Raw genomic sequence first — 23,122 nt, forward strand, 5'->3', positions numbered from 1 at the left:
ATCAATAGCTTTCATCGATAATTGTTTCGCAACAGGCGCTACTTTTAGAGCTATCCTTGTAAATAATCCCCGTACAACATCACCAAGTCCATCTCCATAAATTGCTCTATAGGTTGGTAATCGCGAGTTTACTGCTCTGACCTGTACAGATTTACGATGATTATTATGTATGATCATCTTTTTTAATTTACCATTTATCTAACAACTAGTCATCAACAAGTTCATCGAAAAGTTCTCGGTAAACTCCGATATCCATGATACCACCTTGAAATAATCGTCGACAAATATCAGATGCTTCATTAATTATTTCTGGTGAATTATTTCCGGCACGTTTTCCTCCCATAAGAACTTCTAACCGTGACACATCATTAATGATATTATCAGGACAAACAAAATTATTTTCTCCCGATGTAGTCAGAAAAACACTTCCTACAGCGCTCGGAGGATCTCTTTCTTTACCCAGTGAACGTAATTTCTCCCGTTGTTTAGTTTCTATATCTTTGAATATTTCTTCTTCTTGCTTCCATTTTTCTTCTGCTTTTCGCTTCATTTCTTTTGCAATCTGCTTCCTTTTCTCTCCAGATGGTTTTTGCGGTGAAGAAGATTGCTGTTGTTCTATTTGTTGCAGAGGTGGAGGAAGCTGATACTGGGAGAGTTCTTCTTGTTCTAGTTGTCTTACTCTCTCTCTCTATAAAGTACTTCTACTTCTTTATAAAGATCTTTGTATTCCGAATCACCACTTTCAACCCGTCTTTTGTTTGCATATATGCGATATATCCATTTAATAAGATTCATTTGTCCTCTTATGAGGGTGGTTTAAAATATCAGATTTCTAATATTTTATCGGGTAATTTTTTCTTTCAGTATTTCTAATTTCTTCAACAACCCCTTCTTTGAAATTTGCAATTAATTTTATATTTTCTTTTATTGGTTTGGGTTTAGGTGCAAGTTCTTTTTTTACGTCGGTGACTTCAGTACGAAGTTTTCCAATACTTTCAAGTATTTCCTCACCAACGGGTGGAGGTTGAGCCGCAGCTATATCAATTGGAAGATCCCGTAAAATCTTCTTTGTCTGTTTAGTTCTTCTTGCTATTTTTTCAGCTTGTGCCGCAGTTTGTTCTAATACCGGAAAAATACCCTTTTTCCTCTTCTCATCTTCCTCCGCAATATCCCCCCATATAGTTTTTTCAACAGCCGCTGAAACTTTCTCAGTAGCTGTAGTGACGGGTTTAAACAGATTTTTAGTGTCCTCTTCATACTCAACTTGTGCTTCTTGCTGCGCTTGCAAGTTTTTTCTAAATGAGTCTCTGACAGGAAGAAATTTTTTAATTGCTTCTAATCGTTCTCGTGCTATTCTTGCAGTATGAGATTCCGGATGTACCATTATTTTAATATAACAATTTTTTAATTAATAGCACCAGAGAAGGCGCCTACTAATGTTGGTCGTCCGTGGAAATTAAACAAAAAGTAAATAAACACGTAGAGTACTTTATTTTTCAGCTACCTTTTCGAACTAAGGTTTTATTGATGGGGTTGGTTTCAACAGAAATAAAACATCTCAAGGAAACGTTTATTTGTAAAAATCTGGACCTTTCTACGAGATGTTTTATTTTTTTTTTGTTTATTTTTTTTTTTTTTTTTTTGTCGGAATTCTTGGGTCTGTTTGCCCTTTCTGCTGCTCCACCCAACTCTGTTTGAAAGATGCATACACGATCATTTGAATATGATAAGCAGGTTATGTCAATAGTCTTTCTAAAGTCAAGTCGCACGCCTGCTCAACAATTTAACAGTATTTCTCCTTTGACAAAATTATCTGACCAACTTCTCTTTGCACCCACCACTTATCCTTTGTTTAATAATTAAATTTATTGGAGCCCTGACGCTTCTTGGAAAGAAAAAGCTTGTAGCCGTATGGTTTAAAATTGTATAAAAACCAGCGAATAATCAAGTACGCCGAGCTATCGCTTCGTTTGCTTGGAAGCCAAGGTATTTCGAATAATGTCAATCCGGAAGTGAGTGTGATTTGCGCGGGAGTATTGGTTGTATAAATCAGCACAAAAGCGAACGAAATATTTCTATTTTAAAAATGGCTTTTGTGTCAGAGGAGGACCTTAATGATGAGTTTGAGCTATTCAGTATTACTTTAGACGATCCTGTTATTATCGGCAAACGTAATCAAATTTCTCTCCTCTCTTTCTCCACTATTTTAAATGGGTCTTGAAGGGCCTGAAAATAGTCTCCGCTCTAAACTACGTACTTGCATGACCTATCGTGGTTTATAGTGTCAAATTTCCAGACTGTGATGGCAATATAAAAGGCTATATAAAAATACACGGCGTATAAGACGCATGAACTCCAAGGTAGAAAGCCACATTCAGAAACTGGTGACACTTTCACATGCAGTTCAGACAATACAGAGTCGAGATATAGGAATATATATTGCCATATACAGGTCATTCCCAAAGAAATTGGTGCTGGATAATTTTCCTTATTGTGCCAGAGCAGCTGGCAACATTTTTTAAAAAATTTTAGCAGATACAATCACAGGAACAATGCAAATTGGTTTAAATCTTCTTTTACATATTTAATTTATTTTATAATTGACTGCGCCATCATTGTTCCAGAAGGGATTCCAAGAGAGTTGATCACTGAATCTTATAGCTTGTATGCATCAAGACTATACCTACAGAATAGTAATTTATTTCATGCATTCTGATGTCAGCACTATATGTAGAAAAGCAATCAAAAACTGTAAAAAAAATTTAATTTATATTTATCAACCAAATACACGCTTTTGGACAAAAACTAAATTAAAAACAACCCATTGGTTTTAAACACAATAAAAAATCATAGAAAATAATAATAAATACTTTTGCCCTGTCCAGAATTTATAACCGTATATATAATATTTACATCTGTGATTATACAAGATAAACAAAAAAGAATAAAGAGTACAAATATCTTGTCAATTTGAAATTTTTTAATTTTATAACTGGTTACCTTGACTCTAATCTCCCTGTTGCTTTAACATTTTTACCTTCTATAGTTTATAGAGTGTCTGAATACTCTTGAAATGGATTGTAAAAACATTTTTACACTGAGATTGAACTAAGGTGCCAAAGTGATCACTGCATTGAGCTTCTGCAGTAGGTGGGCTTGACGAAAAAAGCCACCTCTATTACATCTAGCTTTATTCATCTACTCTCAATTTTCTTCTTGTATGGAATTTACATCAATATAGTTAAAACTGTTCAACTGGTATCTCAAAAACTTGTATGCAAAGACTGCTATAAGAACGGATGAACAAATAGAAAATGAAACGGTTACTTTTCATAAAAAAATTTATGTTCTATAATTCAACACAATCATGTTGACTAATGCCAATATTGATGTCTTCCCTAGTGCAAGAATTGTGTTCAATTTACAAGGTGGCTGCTTCAGACATTGTTACAGAGTGGGTTGCTTACAGTCAAACTAAGAAACTGTTGGTTATCTCACTGGAGGAACTTGATACTTTTGAAAGACAGGTAAAAATCACAAATTTAACTGCTGTAACTGCATTGAATATTTGTTTTTAACAGATTTCTCTATTTAATATGTTTTTCAATTTTACCTGTAGCCAGGTATTGATTTCACTGGTTGACATGTAATCAATATCAATGTGAAGTAATGATTATGATTGTTTATATGTGCATTATTGATCTCACTTGTAGAGATGTAATCAATATCGGTGTCAAATAATGAAGATTATGTATATGTGCTGTATATTTAAAATATACTTGTAGTATACTCTTCATTATTGGTCTGTTCTCTACAGAGATTGTCCAAGAGGCAGCAGCCCAAGGCATCCTCCTCCACATGCCACACAGTATACAGTATAGATACGATACAGACCTCAGATGCTGGGTAAGCTCTTATAGGAGTTACATTGAGTGCATGGAATTATTCCAATTTTGAAATGTCTGGATTGATGTTGATCCCCGATACTGCAAATTCTCCTGTAATAAGCATATTCTGCATGAAAAGCCCATCCACTACTTTAAAAAAAGAAATGGCTTCTCGTTGTTTTTCTGCAGAAAGCTCAGTATCAGTATATTATTTTGATATAGTACAATTACATTGGTTGTGTGTGAAGAGGCAAGAATGTGACCAAAAGTCAGCACTAATCATATACATTCGCAAGGTGTTTTAAGTAAAAACGAAACAGGTGTCAGAGGTAAACAACTGAATCTAACGAAAACTTAAACATAATTTATACATTGTTTCAAAATAAAAATCAAGTGTTATGAGTCTTATCAATGATTGCTATGCACATTGCATTGAAGTGCACAATTCAGGATATATTTTTCGGCAGTATTCGTGTTAGAAGTTTTTAACCTACATATATATAGTTCATGAAGATTGGTTCCACAACAGAGAAGATAATCATGGTCATTTTAATTGTTCATTTCCTTTATTAAAAACGGTCATTCATATATATATATATATATATATATATATATATATATATATATATATATACATACATACATACATACATAAGAAAATATTTGTTGGTATTTCTAAAGAATATCAGTGATGGTTTCAGTGCTCACTAGGGAAAAGGAAGAAATGAACTTGTCTTGGATTCCTTGATATTCTTTTTTTCAGCTAGTAGATGATCAGCACTCTTCTAGGACAGTAGATGTGCACAACTATTAGGGCCAGATTTTAAAAAAAAATTGGAGGGTTATAAACAAAGTCTGGTGCCTCATTTAGATTTGGGTGGGGGGTAAACAAAGGTTGGTGCCAGTTAGATTTTTTGGGTAACTAGGTTGGTGCCAAAATTAGACTTTTTGGGTGAACATGACAGTGCCAGTGTTAGATTATTTTGGGGGTAAAGAAAGGTTGGTTCCACAGTTAAATATTTTTTGGGTAAACAAAGGTTGGTGAGACAGATTTAGGGATAGGTAGATAAATGAAGGTTTGTGCCACAGTTTGAATTTTGAAGGGTAAACTTAGGGCTATTCCATTTAAACATACCCCGGAGGGGAGGGGAAGGCACATTCAAAAATGGGTGACCACACATTGAAGTGATTTTTTTTCTACCACTACCAGTCATAGCAGTGAATTTTGGACCCCCATGCCCATGCATAGAAGCAAATTTTGGAAATTCATTTCCGTGCATACAAATTACTTTAATAGAAGTGAATTATATGTTGATTAATGTTTATTATTTGTAACTTGAATAGAAGTATTAAACTTAATAGTCAGAAATAAAATATAATGGATCTAATCAATATTTATAATTAAAGATAATATGATAAATAAAAAACATTTTGTGAATAGTAATAATAAAATGAGCTGTTCATTTTTGATCAACCGGGTATTTATGGTTTTCAAGTTTAAGGATGAAACATTGCCTTGACAGTTTATTTTGGATTAAAAGCACAATATTTACATAGTTTAAGATCAATATGATTAACAGCTCCTAAATAATAGTACCCAGAAATTATATATGAAATTTGATAGCAGGGCCATACATGTAAGTTTTAAAAATTATTTTCAAGTTAGACAAGGTAATATGTATTTTATATGAAGGGATTAAAGAAATTTTAAAAACCACAAGATGCCTGAATTACTTTTATTTTCTGTAAACATGGAAAATGTTCCCCAACAGACTGCGAACATGCAGCTTTAATTGTCTTGTATAAAGATGACACATGTCTCATATCACACCTTTTACACACAGTATCACTGGATATTCAGCCAACCCATTTGAAGTTTTTACATGTTTATATGTTCAAACAAACATTACAAAACAAAAACATTACCATACTATATATATATGTATACGGTTGTTGTCTTTCCCAGGCTTTATTGTTGTATCTTGCCTTAATTAGTCAAATATTACACCTGTAAAATTTCTGCAATTTTCAACCACACAAAACTCATTGGATCAGCAGATGCATGTAGTTCAGAAACCAAAAACAATTCCACAAAACAGTTTTCCCATGACAATGAGTAATATTTTGAAACATGGTAGTTTTTTACAAGGTCGACATATTTGTAGAACCATAAAAACCATTATTTTCACAGTGATTTGTGAATAATTTGACCAATTTTCAATAATTTATCATTTCATATCTAAATTTTGCTGTCTTCAAATCAGTGAGAATGCAGAGATATCATTGTTTTAGAGGAAATATTTCAAAAACTCGTGACTTTTCTTTGAATGTTTACATTAACTGGCTGGAATTGGGTCTTTTATCTTACAACTCACAGAAGATTTAAGTAACAGTGCATTATTTATGGAGAGTACCAAACTGTATTTGGCCAGCCAATGACAAACCCACAGTGAGTAATAATATAAGAACAACATGCTGGGAACCAGTCCATTTCCGGCTTACATAGAAAAGTGTGAGCTTTTCAAATAAATTCACAGGAAGCATTCAAACACATGTACCGTCCACCATTTTTAATATTGCTCTTTGGTCACTTTTTGAAAATTCTTGACCTCATGTTATTTCATGCTGAAAATTGCATATTTTTTACATATGGTTATATATAAATGTGTTGTGAACATTCAGGTTAAAGAATAAATTCACTTTTTCTGTGTTCCATGTACTTCTGAAGACTTTCTGTGCCTTTTTATCACATGCCGCCTAACATTTTTGCATGAAATAGCATAATCATGAGTCATACCAAGTTGAAATTGTATGTTACTCTTAAAACCAATAGTGCATATTCATTATAGTGTTCTTGGATGGTGCAACATTAAATTTTGGATGTCCTAAATTTGCATATTTTCATAATAATTCTGACCCTTGTTTTGAGCAATATTACATAGTTCATGAAGCAAAGACAACTGTGGTGTCAGAGATAGAGAAGAAACTGGCACTAAGTTGGTTCTCAAGAAACATTTATGATTATGTATTTGTTTAAATGGAGAAATACTACAGATCAATTCTCTATTCCTTGGCTTATGATGACAATATTCATATTGATATTCACAAAATAATGGCATGAAAATTTTAAATGAATTTGTTTTCATTCTTCAAAATTCTGAAAAATAGTTGAACTTGTACCTCTTTTCCATCCTTACTAAACATGAACATTTTAATTGTAACACCGGTGTCTCTAGATAAAAATCCTACCTAGAACAGATGACCTGACATTGATCACAATCACATACATATTATCAATAGGTCTAGTATCACTGAGTCAGTGATACTCCTGTCGAGTCTCTAAGCTCGAAAATATATTACACAACAAAAGTTGTACAAATATTTTGTAATAAGTTTGGTATAATGAATGACAGTACGTCTGTATAATCCGATTCCTTGGTATAAACGTCTGCCTTTTCATACAATCGTTTTCGTGTGTTTTTGAACCCAAATTATGTCGTATTGTTGTCATTGTTTACATTTTGTACATACCAGTGTGCCAGGAAGAGTTACCAATCTTGCTGGCATGGGTGACCTTTGAAAAAGTCGTAATTCGTGGGTTTTCCGCAAATATTCGCACACATTTTACCATTATTCTCGTAAAAAGAACTACAAAGTATTTAAAAAGTAGGCGTAGGTGAGCGTATATGTTCGTTATTTAGTTTTCCAGCATTTTGAAAAATTCGTTTTTCGTTTTTTTTCCTGCTGAATACATTGTAGAAATGGCCCAATGTCATATACACTAAATATAGACATTTGACCTTTCAACCATATATACATTCGGATGTGATAATGTCGGCTTTTTACATATTAAAGCAGTGAAAGTACTGGGTGTAATGAGGTTGACATTTTGAGAAAACATTAATCTTGATCGCCAGTGCCTTCTAGCGGTGTCCCCTGTTGCTACTAACTATTGAAGAATCAGTGCTGATATTTTAAGCTAAACTGCGCGTAGCGTAATAAATTTGGTAGCAATGTTTCGCTCAGGCATTCGACTTCATACTCCTACTAAAACTTTTACATAGTATTTATAAATTTACGGAATGCCAGACCATTTTCCCACGCTATCGCTCGACATGACCATGATCGCGCCCATTTAATATGCTAGTGCAACGCAAAAAGTGGAATACTGTCTCCGTTATAGTCAACTGAAAATCAGTTTATACCTAGGTTCATTGCCTCATTTTCAGTCAGCCAATGAGAAGACAGCATTCTATTCTGTGCAGTGCACTTGCATATTAAGTAGATGCGATCATGGCCATGTCGAGCTATAGCGTGGGGAAAATGGCCTGGCATTCCATAAATGTATAACAGTACGTCAAAGTTTTAGTATGCATACAAAGTCGAATGCCTGTCAGAGCAAAACATGGGTACCAAAATTATTATGTTACGTGCAGTTTAGCTTAAAAGGTCAAATGAAGTCGCGTGAGAAAGTGCGCAATCTGGTTTATTTCAAGGTCGTGTTTTTTCGGAAGCACATACTTGTCATACAAATAGTTCTAACCAATCAAATGGAAGCTAAGAGAAGGGGACTTTTTCCAAGTTTGCGGAGTTTCAAATGTACGATTTTCAAACTTAATTCTGAGGCTGAAGAATGTCTCAACCTTGTGTCTATCGTCAAGTTCTCACCTCTAAAAGTCAGCCATATCCCCACATCTTCGACGGACCACATGTTGCATTGTATTTCTGTCGCCATTTTATGTCATGTTCTAAATATTCGGCTGCAGCATCCTTACCACATATGGCTACATCCGAAGACTTCCGGATATCCACGTTCCCATTGTTTCCGTATTTCCGTTACAATTCATCAGGAAATTGCTGATTTAGTTTTTATTTTCCCCGCGAATTACGATGAGTAATCTGCATTGACGTTATTTGGGGGGGGAGAAGAGAAAACAAACACCAACGGTGGCTTTATAGAAACATATTATTAAAATAAAATAGGCACCACCGATGGAAGCATTTTTTCTTTTGATATTACATGGCACAGAAGTGATTATTGCTTATTGATGACCATGCATCAAAGTTTTTTATTTTGCCGTCTGTGGGGTAGTGGTATGTTTAAATGGAATAGCCCTTAGGTTGAGTCCTGTGGATTTTATGATGAAGCATCACAAAACAAGATGGTGCTTACAACAAAGACCATATGAATAGAATAAGTGTCAACGGTAGATATACCTTTGTGTTCAATTGTGAAAGCTAGATTTATGCCATTGATCAATTAATCACTTGACAGGTTTGTTTTTGTCTTGCCAGTAAGTGCAGTCAGGTATCTTGTGGCTGCTGTTGGCATAGACATCAACGTTACAGGAAAAATGTGTTTTCTTGACACTGTCATAACATATTCATTCTGCTTATCACAGGTAAAAGGAGGTCAGTGACCTATTTTTCATACCCAAGTGACTGTGCTATGCAGCACATAGTATTTTCATTTTCATTCTTACTAGGCCTGCCCCATTTTATGTTACAGAATAGCAGTTGATGATGCAGAGGAGCTTTTAAATGCCTATGGAGGCCAGACACCAGTATCAAAGGTCAGTCATGACAAAAATTAAGCTCTGTTGTCTTGAAAATCACTTTGAGATACTGGTGTAATTCTAGCACCTCATGTGTTAAGCTCAGCTACACTCAACAGGTGAAATATGGGTCTTATCAGGTGGTTACTCAAATTAGCATAAATCAATCACTCTAGTACACCACATCATAATGTAGCATGCACCTATTACCATCTGTAACAACTGGACATTAATTGAGCAAGGTACAAGTCGGTGACAGCTGCACCCCACCTCACAGTGTAGCATGGACCGATCACCATCTGTAACACCTGGATATTAATTGAGCAAGGTACAAGTCGGTGACAGCTGCACCCCACCTCACAGTGTAGCATGGTCCGATCACCATCTGTAACACCTGGATATTAATGTAATAAGATACAAGTGAGTGGCAGCTGTACCTCACATAGTGTAGCAGGGACTGATCACCATCTAACACCTGGATATTAATGTAATGAGATACAAGTGAGTGGCAGCTGCACCTCACATCATAGTGTAGCAGGGACTGATCACCATCTGTAACACCTGGATATTAATGTAATGAGGTACAAGTGAGTGGCAGCTGTACCTCACATCATAGTGTAGCAGGGACTGATCACCATCTGTAACACCTGGATATTAATGTAATGAGGTACAAGTGAGTGGCAGCTGTACCCCACATCACAGTGTAGCATGGGCTGATCACCATCTGTGACACCTGGATGTTACATAGTATAGGGTACTTCACAGCATGGACATAATTTGCACAAAATAGACATCAAGTCCTGCACAAAAAGAAGCACCAAAACAATGAACAAGGTGTATTTATTTACCTTCATGCTAGTACACACCTGCCAGCCAATAATTAGATGTCCAGATTCCTCATTGTTTGTTTTTATGAAAATGATCAAAAATCATCACATATCGTTCTTTCGATTGTACATGTTGAGAGATTGAGAATAATCATGGCTGACTTACAATGGTCTCAATAAAAAATATGAAATAAATTCAAATGACTTAATGCTGTAGCTTCCATCCCATTCAAAGAAAAATTATAGTCTCTGATTTTTGTAAGCACATGGTTCCATTCACATGGTATGACCTTGATTGAATGCCATTCATTATTTGTAAAGGCAGCAAAGTTTTCTAAGAGTTATATATGGAGTCATGGATCACTGATTTCATTACCCGTGTCACACTTGGATCATGAAAGCAACATAAAAATGACAGCCAATATGATGAGTCTAGTGGACATGCTGGTAAAACCCACAAAGACCAAGACAAAAGTCAGACACAAAGTGCATCTTCCAATGAAGGATTGCATTCTATTGTACCAGTGTCACGGAAGAACAATATTACACCTTCAGGAAATTACTTGAAAGCTCCCACACATGTAGAATATGGTTGGAGGCATCAAGCATGAGAATCTTGAAGTTGAGAGGATTATTTATTTGGTTTTTCATGCAACAACGTGTAAAATAGAATATAAATGATCTATCATTTCATTGTGATGTTGACCATTAATGACCACGCCATTGGCCCACTGAAACATAGCAGTGGCAGATACAGTCCACATCTCATTGTAGCATGGACATGACCCCATCTGTAATACCTAGCTGTTAGTTTAGTGAGGTATAAATCAATGACGGTCTAGCACCCCATGTCACAGTGTAGCATGGACATGACCCCATCTGTAACACCTAGGTGTTAGTTTAGTGAGGTACAAATCAATGACAGTCTAGCACCCCATGTCACAGTGTAGCATGGACATGACCCCATCTGTAACACCTTGGTGTTAGTTTAGTGAGGTACAAATCAATGATGGTCTAACATCCCATGTCACAGTGTAGCATGGACATGACCCCATCTGTAACACTCAGGTGTTAGTTTAGTGAGGTACAAATCAGTGACAGTCTAGCACCCCATGTCACAGTGTAGCATGAACATGACCCCATCTGTAACACCTAGGTGTCAGTTTAGTGAGGTACAAATTAATGACGGTCTAGCACCCCATGTCACAGTGTAGCATGGGCGTGACTCCATCTGTTGTGTGGTTTAATGCCATTTTTCAGCACACAAAAGGCTACACATGGCAGCCAGTATTAATGGTGGAGGAAGAATCCGAGAAAACCCCAGAAAGAACCACTGACCCACAAGAAGCTACTGGCAAGCTTTCTCACATACCAACACTGGCCGAATCCAAGACTCGAACCCATGCAGACAGAGGTGAGATGGCAGTGATCTGTAACGTAGAGTGCTTTAGACCACTCAGCCACTCCGGGCCCCGATACTATCTGTAACACCTAGGTGTTAGTTTAGTGAGGTACAAATCAATGACAGTCTAGCACCCCATGTCACAGTGTAGCATGGGCATGACTCCATCTGTAACAACTGGATGTTGCTCAGTGTAGTGATGTACAAATTAGTGGTTGCTGCACCCCCACATTATAGTATATCATGGGCTAGACTCCATTTGTAACCTTGATTTTACTCAGTACAAATCAGTAACAGTCAAATTTGCAGTTTTTGTTGTACTAAATAAGACATGAGTAAAACTACTATGTGATTCTGTCAGCTGAGCAAGTTAAGAAAATGGCAGATCACCAGTAATGTAGTGTAAGCCTGTCCTGAACAATTAAAATGAATGCAATAAATGATTAGTCTTATAACTAATCAGAACAAAGTTTTGTTTCATTTATTAGTGGAAAATTTTATTTTAATAATTTTTTAAATTAATCACATATAATATATTATGCAGTATAACTTAACATAGTTTTAAATACTATTGCATCATAATAGATCTACTAAGGGTGACAAAATGTACATGTCGCTTAAGATGAGTGCAATCTTGAAACTACTTGTTCCACCAATGACTTTGTTTATCTCATGATACAACAACATGTTTATATATGTTGGTGTATGAGTTTGTGTTGACCAGGCAGGTAAGATGCATTTGTATGGTTTCATTTAGTTTTTGTTGACCAGGCAGGTAAGATATTTTTGTATTGTTTCATTTAGTTTAAAATAAAGATTTTTTTAAGAGGCCTGATAGCATATGGATATTTTTCCTGGATTTTGTTCATGGATCTTTGTTTTATTGGATTTTGTTCATGGATCTTTGTTTTAATGGATTTTTTTCATGGATCTTTGTTTTAATGGATTTTGTTTATGGATCTTTGTTTTGATACTTGCTGTGCAATCTGAATTTGTTATGAAATGAAGTTTTTTTTATTGGTTGAACAACCTTTTGAAGTCCTTGAATTTCATTTGTTGCCTTAAAAATCTGTTAAGAGATTTTAAAGTTGGTTTTTGTCTTTGAAAAGTCCTTGAATTTGTTGAAAACTCTAAGAATATTAAACTCTTTGTATACTATTCATGGAGGAAATACCAAAAGTTTAAACTGATTAAAATATATCACTTTTTAAACTCATAATTTCTTCCATTTTCACATTTTCCATAAATAATTAAAATTAAATAGAACAGGGTGGATCCAAAGACAGGAAATTACCAGATGGAGTAACATCCCTTTGCTGTAGTGGCACAGTCATGCTTCTACTTTTGTATTTATTTATATTGTGATAAATAAAGTTACAAATGAAGAAAGTTTGATTTCAATAACGAAAAAATGCCACTTAAAAACTTTGAGAAGTCCTTGAAAAAAAATCACCATGGCTAAACCATTTATTTCAGAAAATTTCCACCTCCTCTATTTTCACAATCACCAAGCATTGGATATTCTTAACAAACTTTACAATAATGCCATCTTTCTCTTTATCATAGGTAACCCACAAATTCTTTCACCCAGCTTTTCATATTTTCCTGGCAGTTTATCTGTTTTATCACCTTTTGATTCTACTGACTACACGGGGTGTCTGTTGGCCACTGTCTATTAACCCAGACTCTTTAGACATTACAATAGTACCAAATTACAGCACCCAGATTAGAATTGATTAGTGTAGCTGTTTAAAAGTGATTAAAGTGGATTTTAAAATAGTCAAGATATTGCAACATATTGCTTCACCCAAGATTGACAGTGGTCTGATTTGTCATCTGTGACCCTGAATTTTTTGCCATCTTTCAGTAGAATATTTACGTCAGTCATTGGTATCTAGATGTTTAATTTTCTGCTGCCATTATGCATGAAGACAAAAAGCATTATTTTGTTTTTTGATTTTTTTTCTTGAGATGAAATTATTGTGGAAATGAACAGTGTAACATTTTTAGAAGATAAATGTATTTAGAAGTCTATTTTTAGATGATAAATGCATTTAGAAATGTATTTTTAGATGATAAATGTATTTAGAACTGTATTTTCAGATGATAAATGTATTTAGAAATGTATTTTTAGATGATAAATGTATTTAGGGCTGTATTTTCAGATGATAAATATATTTAGAAATGTATTTTTAAATGATAAATGTATTTAGAAATGTATTTTTAGATGATAAATGTATTTAGAAATGTATTTTTAGATGATAAATGTATTTATCACCACTGGACCACTCTCTAGGTCTAGAGGAGTGCATTTTTCATGCCTTTATGTTGTCATTTTAGATAATGAACTCATTGGGTCCTATAAGTGTCTAATAAATTCTTGACAGCATCCAATAAGTGGAAAATATGTTGGATCTTAGTGCATTTAAGTCGGATGTTGGGATTTATAATTATTATTCCAGTTCATTGTGACTCTTTTTGTCATACAAAGCAAATTCTCAAAATAAAAATGATAATTTAGCCAAGTTAATATCATGGAGCAAGTGTGTTGTTTGGTCACATTCATGTGCAATTATTACTGGAGCTATTTTTATCCAGGGAAATGTCAGTCAGAAGAGACAGCTTACCCCTGAGAATGGTCCACTAAAGAGGTTTACTGGTTCAACAAGAAGTCCTGTGGTACCATTTTCTCCATCCAGCTTCTCCCCAGCCAGGTAGGCTAATTGACCAGAATTATAATTTACCTGTGTTAATGGGTAGAAAGTTCCGTGATCACTCACTATGACGTATACCAGTGGCCCTATTATAAGGTGGGTACGATTCTATTACATGATATAAGTGTGATGTTTATAATCTACCTCTATATCACGCTTATAACATGTTACACTTGAATGGCTTCCTGAAACAGTGTTATAGTGAGGAATCACCCCTGTATAACAGTAAACACCACCATAATTATAAGACAATACACTTTAATGGCTTACTGGAAAAGTGAGCGAGGAATCACCCTTGTATAACACCACCTCCTAATATTATACTAATGGCTTCCAGGAACAATATTATAGTGTGGAATGATCCCTGTAAAACAACACTTCACTTACAAGATAATACACATTAATGACTTCCTGTAACTGTTATAGGGAGGAAGAATCACCCCAGTATGACATGACCTCAGTTATAACAGGTTACACTTAGTGTTATTTTGAGGAATCACTCAGTTTTCTGGCTGAGATAACGTTATTGTTCAATTACAGAGTACGTGATTATGAAAATCCCACTAGAAATTAACATTTCAAACAGATGTTTGAATCTGTGTGGGCATAATCATGCAACATGATGAGGTTTGGGCACAAATTTTCATGAATTGGATGCTTTATATCTAAGAAATGTGGAGATAACCTGCTTTGTTCCTGTAGAATGTTGCTGTTATGGACCGCCATTTCAGTTGCTTGACAACTGATGGTAGTCGATGAATTCAAGATTGGGTTTAACCACCATTAAGTTTCTTTGATGAAACAAATATGTGTAATCACATTAAGCTGTGATTAGACATTCTTTTCATTAATGAAACTAAACACTTAGTTCAACTAACTTAGGAATTTCTCATTTACCATTTCTCTTCAAAGAACTCGAGTTGCAGTCATCTGAATTTGAAAAGTACAATCACTAGATTTTGCCTGGATTTACTTAGTAAGGAAAAATGCTTCGGAAAAATATAGTTTGAATAAAGTCATGAGCAATGCAGCAGTTTTAATATTGACTGCAATATTCCTGTCAATGCTATCAGAACAGAACTCCACAGCGCTGATAATTATGGCAGTTAGACATTCCCCCCCCCACTTGTTGATGTCTTATGTTGTTGGATTACATATATATAATGTACCTTTTTTCTGTTAATGAATTTGAATGATCAACATAGACCCTAATGATAGTTAGACCCTAATGATAGTTAGACCTGAATGATAGTTAGACCTGTGATAGTTAGACCCGAATGATAGTTAGACCCTAATGATAGTTAGAACCGAATGATAGTTAGACTCTAATGATAGTTAGACCCAAATGATAGTTAGACCTGAATGATCGACATAGACCCTAATGATAGTTAGACCCTAATGATAGTTAGACCCTAATGATAGTTAGACCCGAATAATAGTTAGACCTGAATGATAGTTAGACTTTAATGATAGTTAGACCCGAATGATAGTTAGACCCGAATGATAGTTAGACCTGAATGATAGTTAGACCCGAATCATAGTTAGACCTGAATCATAGTTAGACCTGAATGATAGTTAGACCCTAATGATAGTTAGATCTGAATGATAGTTAGACTCTAATGATAGTTAGACCCGAATCATAGTTAGACCCGAATGATAGTTAGACCCTAATGATAGTTAGAACTGAATGATAGTTAGACCCGAATAATAGTTAGACCCGAATGATAGTTAGACCTGAATGATAGTTAGACCCTAATGATAGTTAGACCCGAATGATAGTTAGACCTGAATGGTAGTTAGACCTGAATAATAGTTAGACCCGAATGATAGTTAGACCTGAATGATAGTTAGACCTGAATAATGGTTAGACCCGAATGATAGTTAGACCTGAATGATAGTTAGACTCTAATGGTAGTTAGACCTGAATAATAGTTAGACCTGAATGATAGTAATGCTTATGCATCATACATGGTGTTCAGCTGTATTTTGAATCACAATTCTTTATACTTTCATAAAACAAGTTATATTTCAAACTGTTAGATGGAGGTGAGATATGACATCCACAAGGTTTTATTTCCAGCACATCTCATCCCAAAGGACTCAGTTTGACCTGTAGGGACCTATAAGGCCAACACAACTGGCTATCTTCTGGTCACTAAGGAACTTTGTTACCATGTGGGTTACTCTATTTCCACTGGGTTATGCTTGAGCAAAACTGTTTTCTCAGACTACCTCTATTCTCAGACCACCTCTATTCATTGACTAACACTAACACCTCTATTCATTGACTAACACTAACACCTTTATTCATTGACTAACACTAACTTGCATCTCACATGAGATTTGAAACTGCTTAACATCCATTAGGAGACTAGAATCAGAGCCACTCCCTCCACCTCTTAAATATTTTCTAATGTATTATTATCAGAAAAAGTACTTGAAGAAACCAGTTTTTGAGTAAATTACGTTTCTTTGACAATATTTACCCTAATATGGGCATACCTACTCAACCACTCCCTGCAGCTACATCCCACTTTGTTCCAATAATGGCTGTCAGTTGATGGGGTTTTATCACCAGTTCCGCTTACGGGAAACCATTTTCCTTACCTCTGTCTTGGCAAACATAGCTTTTTCATATTTTTCTAGCTAAAACAAGCTGAAAGACATAGTTATTATCTTTTAACTTGGGAAGACTGGGAATATTTTCCTAATGGATAGGTTCTTGGACTATGGATCACAGCCCACTGGTGGGCTATGGGCTTGCACCAGCTGTTATATTAGCCACAGACAGAATACCTGGAAGGGGACTGTGGGTGCAAAGCTTTTGAGAGCCTTTGCTTTGATGTTTTATGATTTGGTAAATAATATTGAAGAAACGTGTCTGTGGACCTCAAATTCAAATAAATAAAAATGAACTAATAACTCAAATTACAATTTAAAAAGAAAAAATAAGATTTTAACATCTGCATGATACACACATCTATTAATAGTTATTACAATGTATTTACAAGCATTTGAGTAGATGCTTACAGGGTTGAATGGATAGAAGGACAAACATACATAATCAAATTGTGAATAAGTTTTATACTTTTCTGGTGAGTTACCACAAAGTTCTTTTAGCATTATGTTCATCTTTGTTTTGTTTATATATATAAATACACACACTTGTGCAATAATGCAGTAAAAACTGCTGCTAACCTATCTTGAAACCAGTTGTTGAAGTGAAATAGGTTATTTTTTGTTCTCATTTTATTTCTTCATGTCTTTTCTGTCCTGATGAACAGTGTTAATTCTTCCAAGAAGTACAACTCTCGGAACAATCCTGGAGAGGTGGTGTTGACATTTGGTGCCAAGGAGACAAACTTTCAGGGCACAGTCCAGGCTGAGTGTTCTATTGCATCCTACAACGGTGATATTGCTTTAAACAAACAGTTCAAATACATGTTCCAGAAACTCTCAGAGAAATGTCAAGGTAAATGTAAAAAAAACTTGGGTATGCCTGTATTTTCACATAGAGGTGAGTTAAACTTAGCTAATTGCAACTACAGGACATTATTGTTTTTGAAAGTAAAAAACAAAACCATTTGCTATTATATTTGTCTCCATATTTTCATTGAAAATTTTCAAAAATGAAAACCGGTCTACATTTCAAGACATTAATTTTACTGTCAGGGTTTGTGTTTTTTGCAATGATTTAGCATGACAAAGTTCTGTTTATTTATAATTCTAGTCTAATATATCACTAAAGTGCTGTATATTTTTTGCTGAAAGGTGCAAAAATCCAAGTGTCTCAGTGAGTGTGAATGAGAACATTACTTTAATCATGCCAATCCAAAGAGTTCGGAGTTATAATGAGAAATCAGCAAGAAATGTCAGCGAGATTTATGATCATGATTGAAAGATGAGGTATTGCAGTGTTGCCAGGTGCATGATTTGTATGCATGGAGATCAGATTTGCTGCCAGGTGCATGATTTGTATGCATGGATATCAGATTTGCTGCCAGGTGCATGATTTGTGTGCATGGAGAGCAGAGATGCTGCCTGAGTGTGTATTTCATATGCTTGGAGAGCAGATATGTACAAGAGCTGCAACTTTGTTTCAAGTCATGCATATAAAAAACCATGTGCAGTAAACATATTTTATTTAACCGTTAACCCATAAATTGCTTGTAATGAGACATGTTGCACCACAGGTAGAGGTCTCGTAGCATTTGTTTTGACATGTGAATTTGTTAAGGTAGGCAACTCATTGCACATCTGAGTACTTTGGCTGGACGTAGATGCTTGTAAAACTAAATTTAATTGGCCCTGTAACAAACATTCATGAATTGAATCTTGCATTCATCGAAAGACATTTAACAAATGCTTTTTTAGATGGCGCTTTAGTTTCATATTTTGCATAGGGTTAGATTTTTAAAGAAACAAATTCTCCATGGTTTTCCTCACTGGCTATTGTCAGTAGACTCTGGATGTAATAGATAGTTTTAAAAAAAACTGTTAACTCCTTTTATTTTGGTGTATGATTGATGGATGTAATTTGGATTATATAGTATACAGTTTGGCTTTACTTTGGGTTACAGAGTATACAGTTTGGCCTTACTTTGGGTTATAGAGTATACAGTTTGGTCTTACTTCAGATATACATCAATAATTTAAAAAAAAACACTGCTAGCTCCACTTGGTCATTTTCACTTCCTGGCCTTTATAGGTAAATCGTAAAAGAAAGAGCTGATACCTTCTTTACATTTTATATATTGAATAATTCATTCATTGCACTTTCAGAGACAGGTATTGTCTAGTTTGGCAAATCATTTTCCTTAAGTCAATAACAGCTACAGATAATGTACTTTAGACTAATTCAGGCTGATGTTTTGAGTACATGGGAGCAGTCATTTTAGTTTACTATGTGCTTAAATCGTATACAGTTTCCACAGGTACAACATCCAAAGAAATTTCAGTGATAGTACATGAAAGTAACATAGAGGCATAACAACATTCTCTCCCTGGTGCATGTTGCAAATGCAAACAATTTCACCTTACACCTGACACTATCTCGAAAGCTCACAATATCTAGAGCAAGTGATAATTTGGTATTTTAAAACAAGTCAGCATTTGTTAATTTTAATGCTTTAATTGCTGTATCCACATCAGACCATTCATCCTCTTCAGGCATACTGAATTCTTGAATCACCTCTCTATTTATTTATACACTAGGTACGATACAGTAGGTGATATATATCACACACACTATAAGTATTCATTGATAACTTCCACATGTCTGAATGTTCTGTTTGCCGCTTGACTGCATATTGGACTAATGTGGCCTTCCCAAACACATCAGAAGATAAGAAATTCAGTATGACTAGTTATCAGTATTTTAAACGGCTTTGTTATTTTGTGTTCACTTTCTCTATCAATGTTGGGATGACAGACTAGAATTACTACTAAGACTGTCAAAATACTGTCCAAGTAATCAGGTGTGAAGATATTACTCAGTTTTATTTCCTAGTTTGAAGCATTAAATTCTTTCTTATTGTGAAACGTTTAATTTTACAACATTGTAAAATTCTTTTAAATAGATACCCCCTTCTTCAAGGAAAATGTGAAAACTTATTAAGTTCATTTCATTTATTTATGACACCTATTATATTCTGGTCTAATTGTCTGTACAGTTGTAGAGATAGGGATTTAAGTTTCATTTATGACACCCATTATATTATGGTCTAATTGTCTGTACAGTTGTAGAGATAGGGATTTAAGTTTCATTTATGACACATATTCTGGTCGAATTGTCTGTACAGTTGTAGAGATAGGGATTTAAGTTTCGTTATGATTGGAATATCTCTTTGAGACATGCATTATGACAGATCCATAAACATTAGTACCTTTGCTTCTTTATAATACAGCTAAACAAAATGGCTAAATACAGAAATGTATCATGAAGACACTGTGAGCAAATATGTCACAGGCAGTATTCATATTTAGCTGTTGGGAAAGGTATTTGTGAAGCTTCCTTGACAGATCTGTATTGTTGCCATTGTTTCATAAAGCACTTATAAATTTTAAAAATCTCGTTGATTTAATTTTAATTGGTGTCTTTTTAAGATATGAAATATTTAAAATAAGTTTAACATTATGCCTGTGTTTCACCCTGCAGTTTTGGACAGCATTATAGAGGATCTAGCAGAAGGAATAAGGAAAACACACAACCTTGAGGAGTTTTCTCATGTAGCTTTACCCAGACAGGTTTGTACAGACCCTGAAATGGCTAAGTTTACCAAATCTACATTTCATTTGCATTTTATTCAGTTGTGGTCTCAGAAATGCTTTCAGATTTTGTGTTACTGCATTCATTTATCATTTTCTTTCAGATTTTGTGTTACTGCATTCATTTATCATTTTCTTTCAAATTTTGTGTTACTGCGTTCATTTATCATTTTCTTTCACTTGAACCAAACTGTAATAAAAATGTATTTATTGAAGTTGGGTTTTTGTTCTGGAAGGTGTAGAAGTGAGAGAATTGAAGATGCATAATATACAAAAGATAGGACTGAATTTAAAAAATCTAACCATAACTGCATTAAGCGTAAATATTTAAAGAGCTGTTGTGAGCCAATGTTATTTTATTATTTTGTTATTTTGTTTCTTTCAAATCAAGAATTGGTACAGATACAATCTCTGCTAATGATGTCATGCCATCAGTGGTGGTTGTTGCCACTCCCCCCAGATACAAACAACTGAAAAATCCATTTCTGTCTCTTAAACATTCTCCCACTCATTGTAGTTGAACATACAGAATTGTGACCATAGTTTCAAGTATTTATTATCAATAACTGGTAATTTCACTGCATATTGATGGATTTGGATTCAGTGTACAGTTACTGGAGGCTCTTGGTTTTATGTCAAAAACAGTTATTAATGGGATACTGTTTTTCACACTCCCATCAAAGATGTGGTATGCACAGTTTTAATTATGTAATAAAATAACAATGAGATTATAAATAAATTTTTTCAATAAATAATGTATAGGAATGTATTACATAAAGCTACACAAAATAAACTGTTTATCAGATGGTACAAGAATCAACACTGTTAGTAAGCAGAAGGTATTTAGAATTATACTTTGAATCATAAAAGAGCAGTTCCAGAATAAAATCAAGTGCATAGGGATCCTATTTCTTACTTGATTTGATCTTAAGAGAACAGGGTTCCATAACTCTGTACGGGGTTCCATAACTCTGTACAGGACTCTAAATCAAGTGTGCTCAGCGCCTCAGACATGGTCCCAGTCAGTGTAGTTTACACAAGTTATTGTAGGTGTCCATTTTGGGACTGTAAGAGCCTTCATGTAATCAGAGAGGTTACAGTGGTAAATACATCAATATTTCATGCTTTTATTTTTATACCAGTGTTACAATGGTAAATACATAAATATTTCATGAATTTATATTCATACCAGTGTTACAATGGTAAATACATCAATATTTCATGGGGGCCTCGAGTGGCCGAGTGGTCTAAAGCGTTCACTATTACGGATCACTGCCATCTCACCTCTGTCCGTGTCGGTTCGAGTCTTGGATTCGGCTAATGTGGTTATGTGAGAAAGCTTGCCAGAAGCTTCTCGTGGGTCGGTGGTTCTTTCCGGGGTTTTTCCGGGTTCTTCCTCCACCATTAATACTGGCCACCATGTATAGCCTATCTTGTGCTGAAAAGTGGCGTTAAACACTACAACAACAACAACAACAACAAAAATCAATATTTCATGAATTTATATTCATACCAGTGTTACAATGGTAAATACATCAATATTTCATGAATTTATCTTCATACCAGTGTTACAATGGTAAATACATCAATATTTCATGGGGGCCTCGAGTGGCCGAGTGGTCTAAAGCGTTCACTATTACGGATCACTGCCATCTCACCTCTGTCCGTGTTGGTTCAAGTCTTGGATTCGGCTAATGTGGTTATGTGAGAAAGCTTGCCAGAAGCTTCTCGTGGGTCGGTGGTTCTTTCCGGGGTTTTTCCGGGTTCTTCCTCCACCATTAATACTGGCCACCATGTATAGCCTATCTTGTGCTGAAAAGTGGCGTTAAACACTACAACAACAACAACAACAACAAAAATCAATATTTCATGAATTTATATTCATACCAGTGTTACAATGGTAAATACATCAATATTTCATGAATTTATCTTCATATCAGTGTTACAATGGTAAATACATCAATATTTCATGCATTTATATTCATACCAGTGTTTGAACCTGAAGCAACCAGATAAAAACTAAATGTAATGATTGCTGAATGCTGAATACCATCACTGTAGAAGGCTGATTTTTTTTTTTTTAGTTCATTGTTCAAACCATGCTAAGTAGTACCTGTACAGACATTGGCTCCTGTCATTTGATTTGGTACTCTCTTTTGTTGTTACTATTGATTATGTTATAATACAATTATTAATCTAGTCTCCACATTGCATTGAACTTTGAAAAAGCCCTTCTCTCCCACCTACTATTTGTGGAAAATAAGTTGTAAAGGCTGAGAACTACATTTAATGAATTGATTTTCAATCATTGAATAAAGACAACCATGTGGAATTCAGTTCCCCGTCATGGTGAATCTTCATTAAGGTTAGTAATGAGACATGGTGGTCATGGTTTACTTTAAAAAAACTTGAATGTGACGTGACTTTTGTCTCATGTTTAAATCGAGTGAAGCAGTGGAAAATTGGGAGA

The 23,122-nt window shown here is 34.8% G+C and overlaps 1 protein-coding gene across 1 annotated transcript in view; it reads left to right on the plus strand.

Moving 5' to 3' along the window:
- The first annotated feature begins 2,020 nt into the window (after positions 1-2,020).
- LOC149804210 (DNA polymerase alpha subunit B-like) overlaps positions 2,021-23,122 on the plus strand; it is a 32,085-nt gene continuing 10,983 nt past the window's right edge. The window contains exons 1-7 of the mRNA XM_089951261.1: positions 2,021-2,171; positions 3,403-3,527; positions 3,818-3,906; positions 9,397-9,460; positions 14,270-14,385; positions 17,670-17,857; positions 20,543-20,631. Coding sequence (XP_089807387.1) covers positions 2,087-2,171; positions 3,403-3,527; positions 3,818-3,906; positions 9,397-9,460; positions 14,270-14,385; positions 17,670-17,857; positions 20,543-20,631 — 756 coding nt within the window. The 5' untranslated portion in view covers positions 2,021-2,086. The remainder of the gene's footprint in view (positions 2,172-3,402; positions 3,528-3,817; positions 3,907-9,396; positions 9,461-14,269; positions 14,386-17,669; positions 17,858-20,542; positions 20,632-23,122) is intronic.

Source organism: Sinohyriopsis cumingii, chromosome 2, assembly GCF_028554795.1.
Source record: "Sinohyriopsis cumingii isolate HCF-2022 chromosome 2, ASM2855479v2, whole genome shotgun sequence".
Classification (NCBI taxonomy): Eukaryota; Metazoa; Mollusca; class Bivalvia; order Unionida; family Unionidae; genus Sinohyriopsis; species Sinohyriopsis cumingii.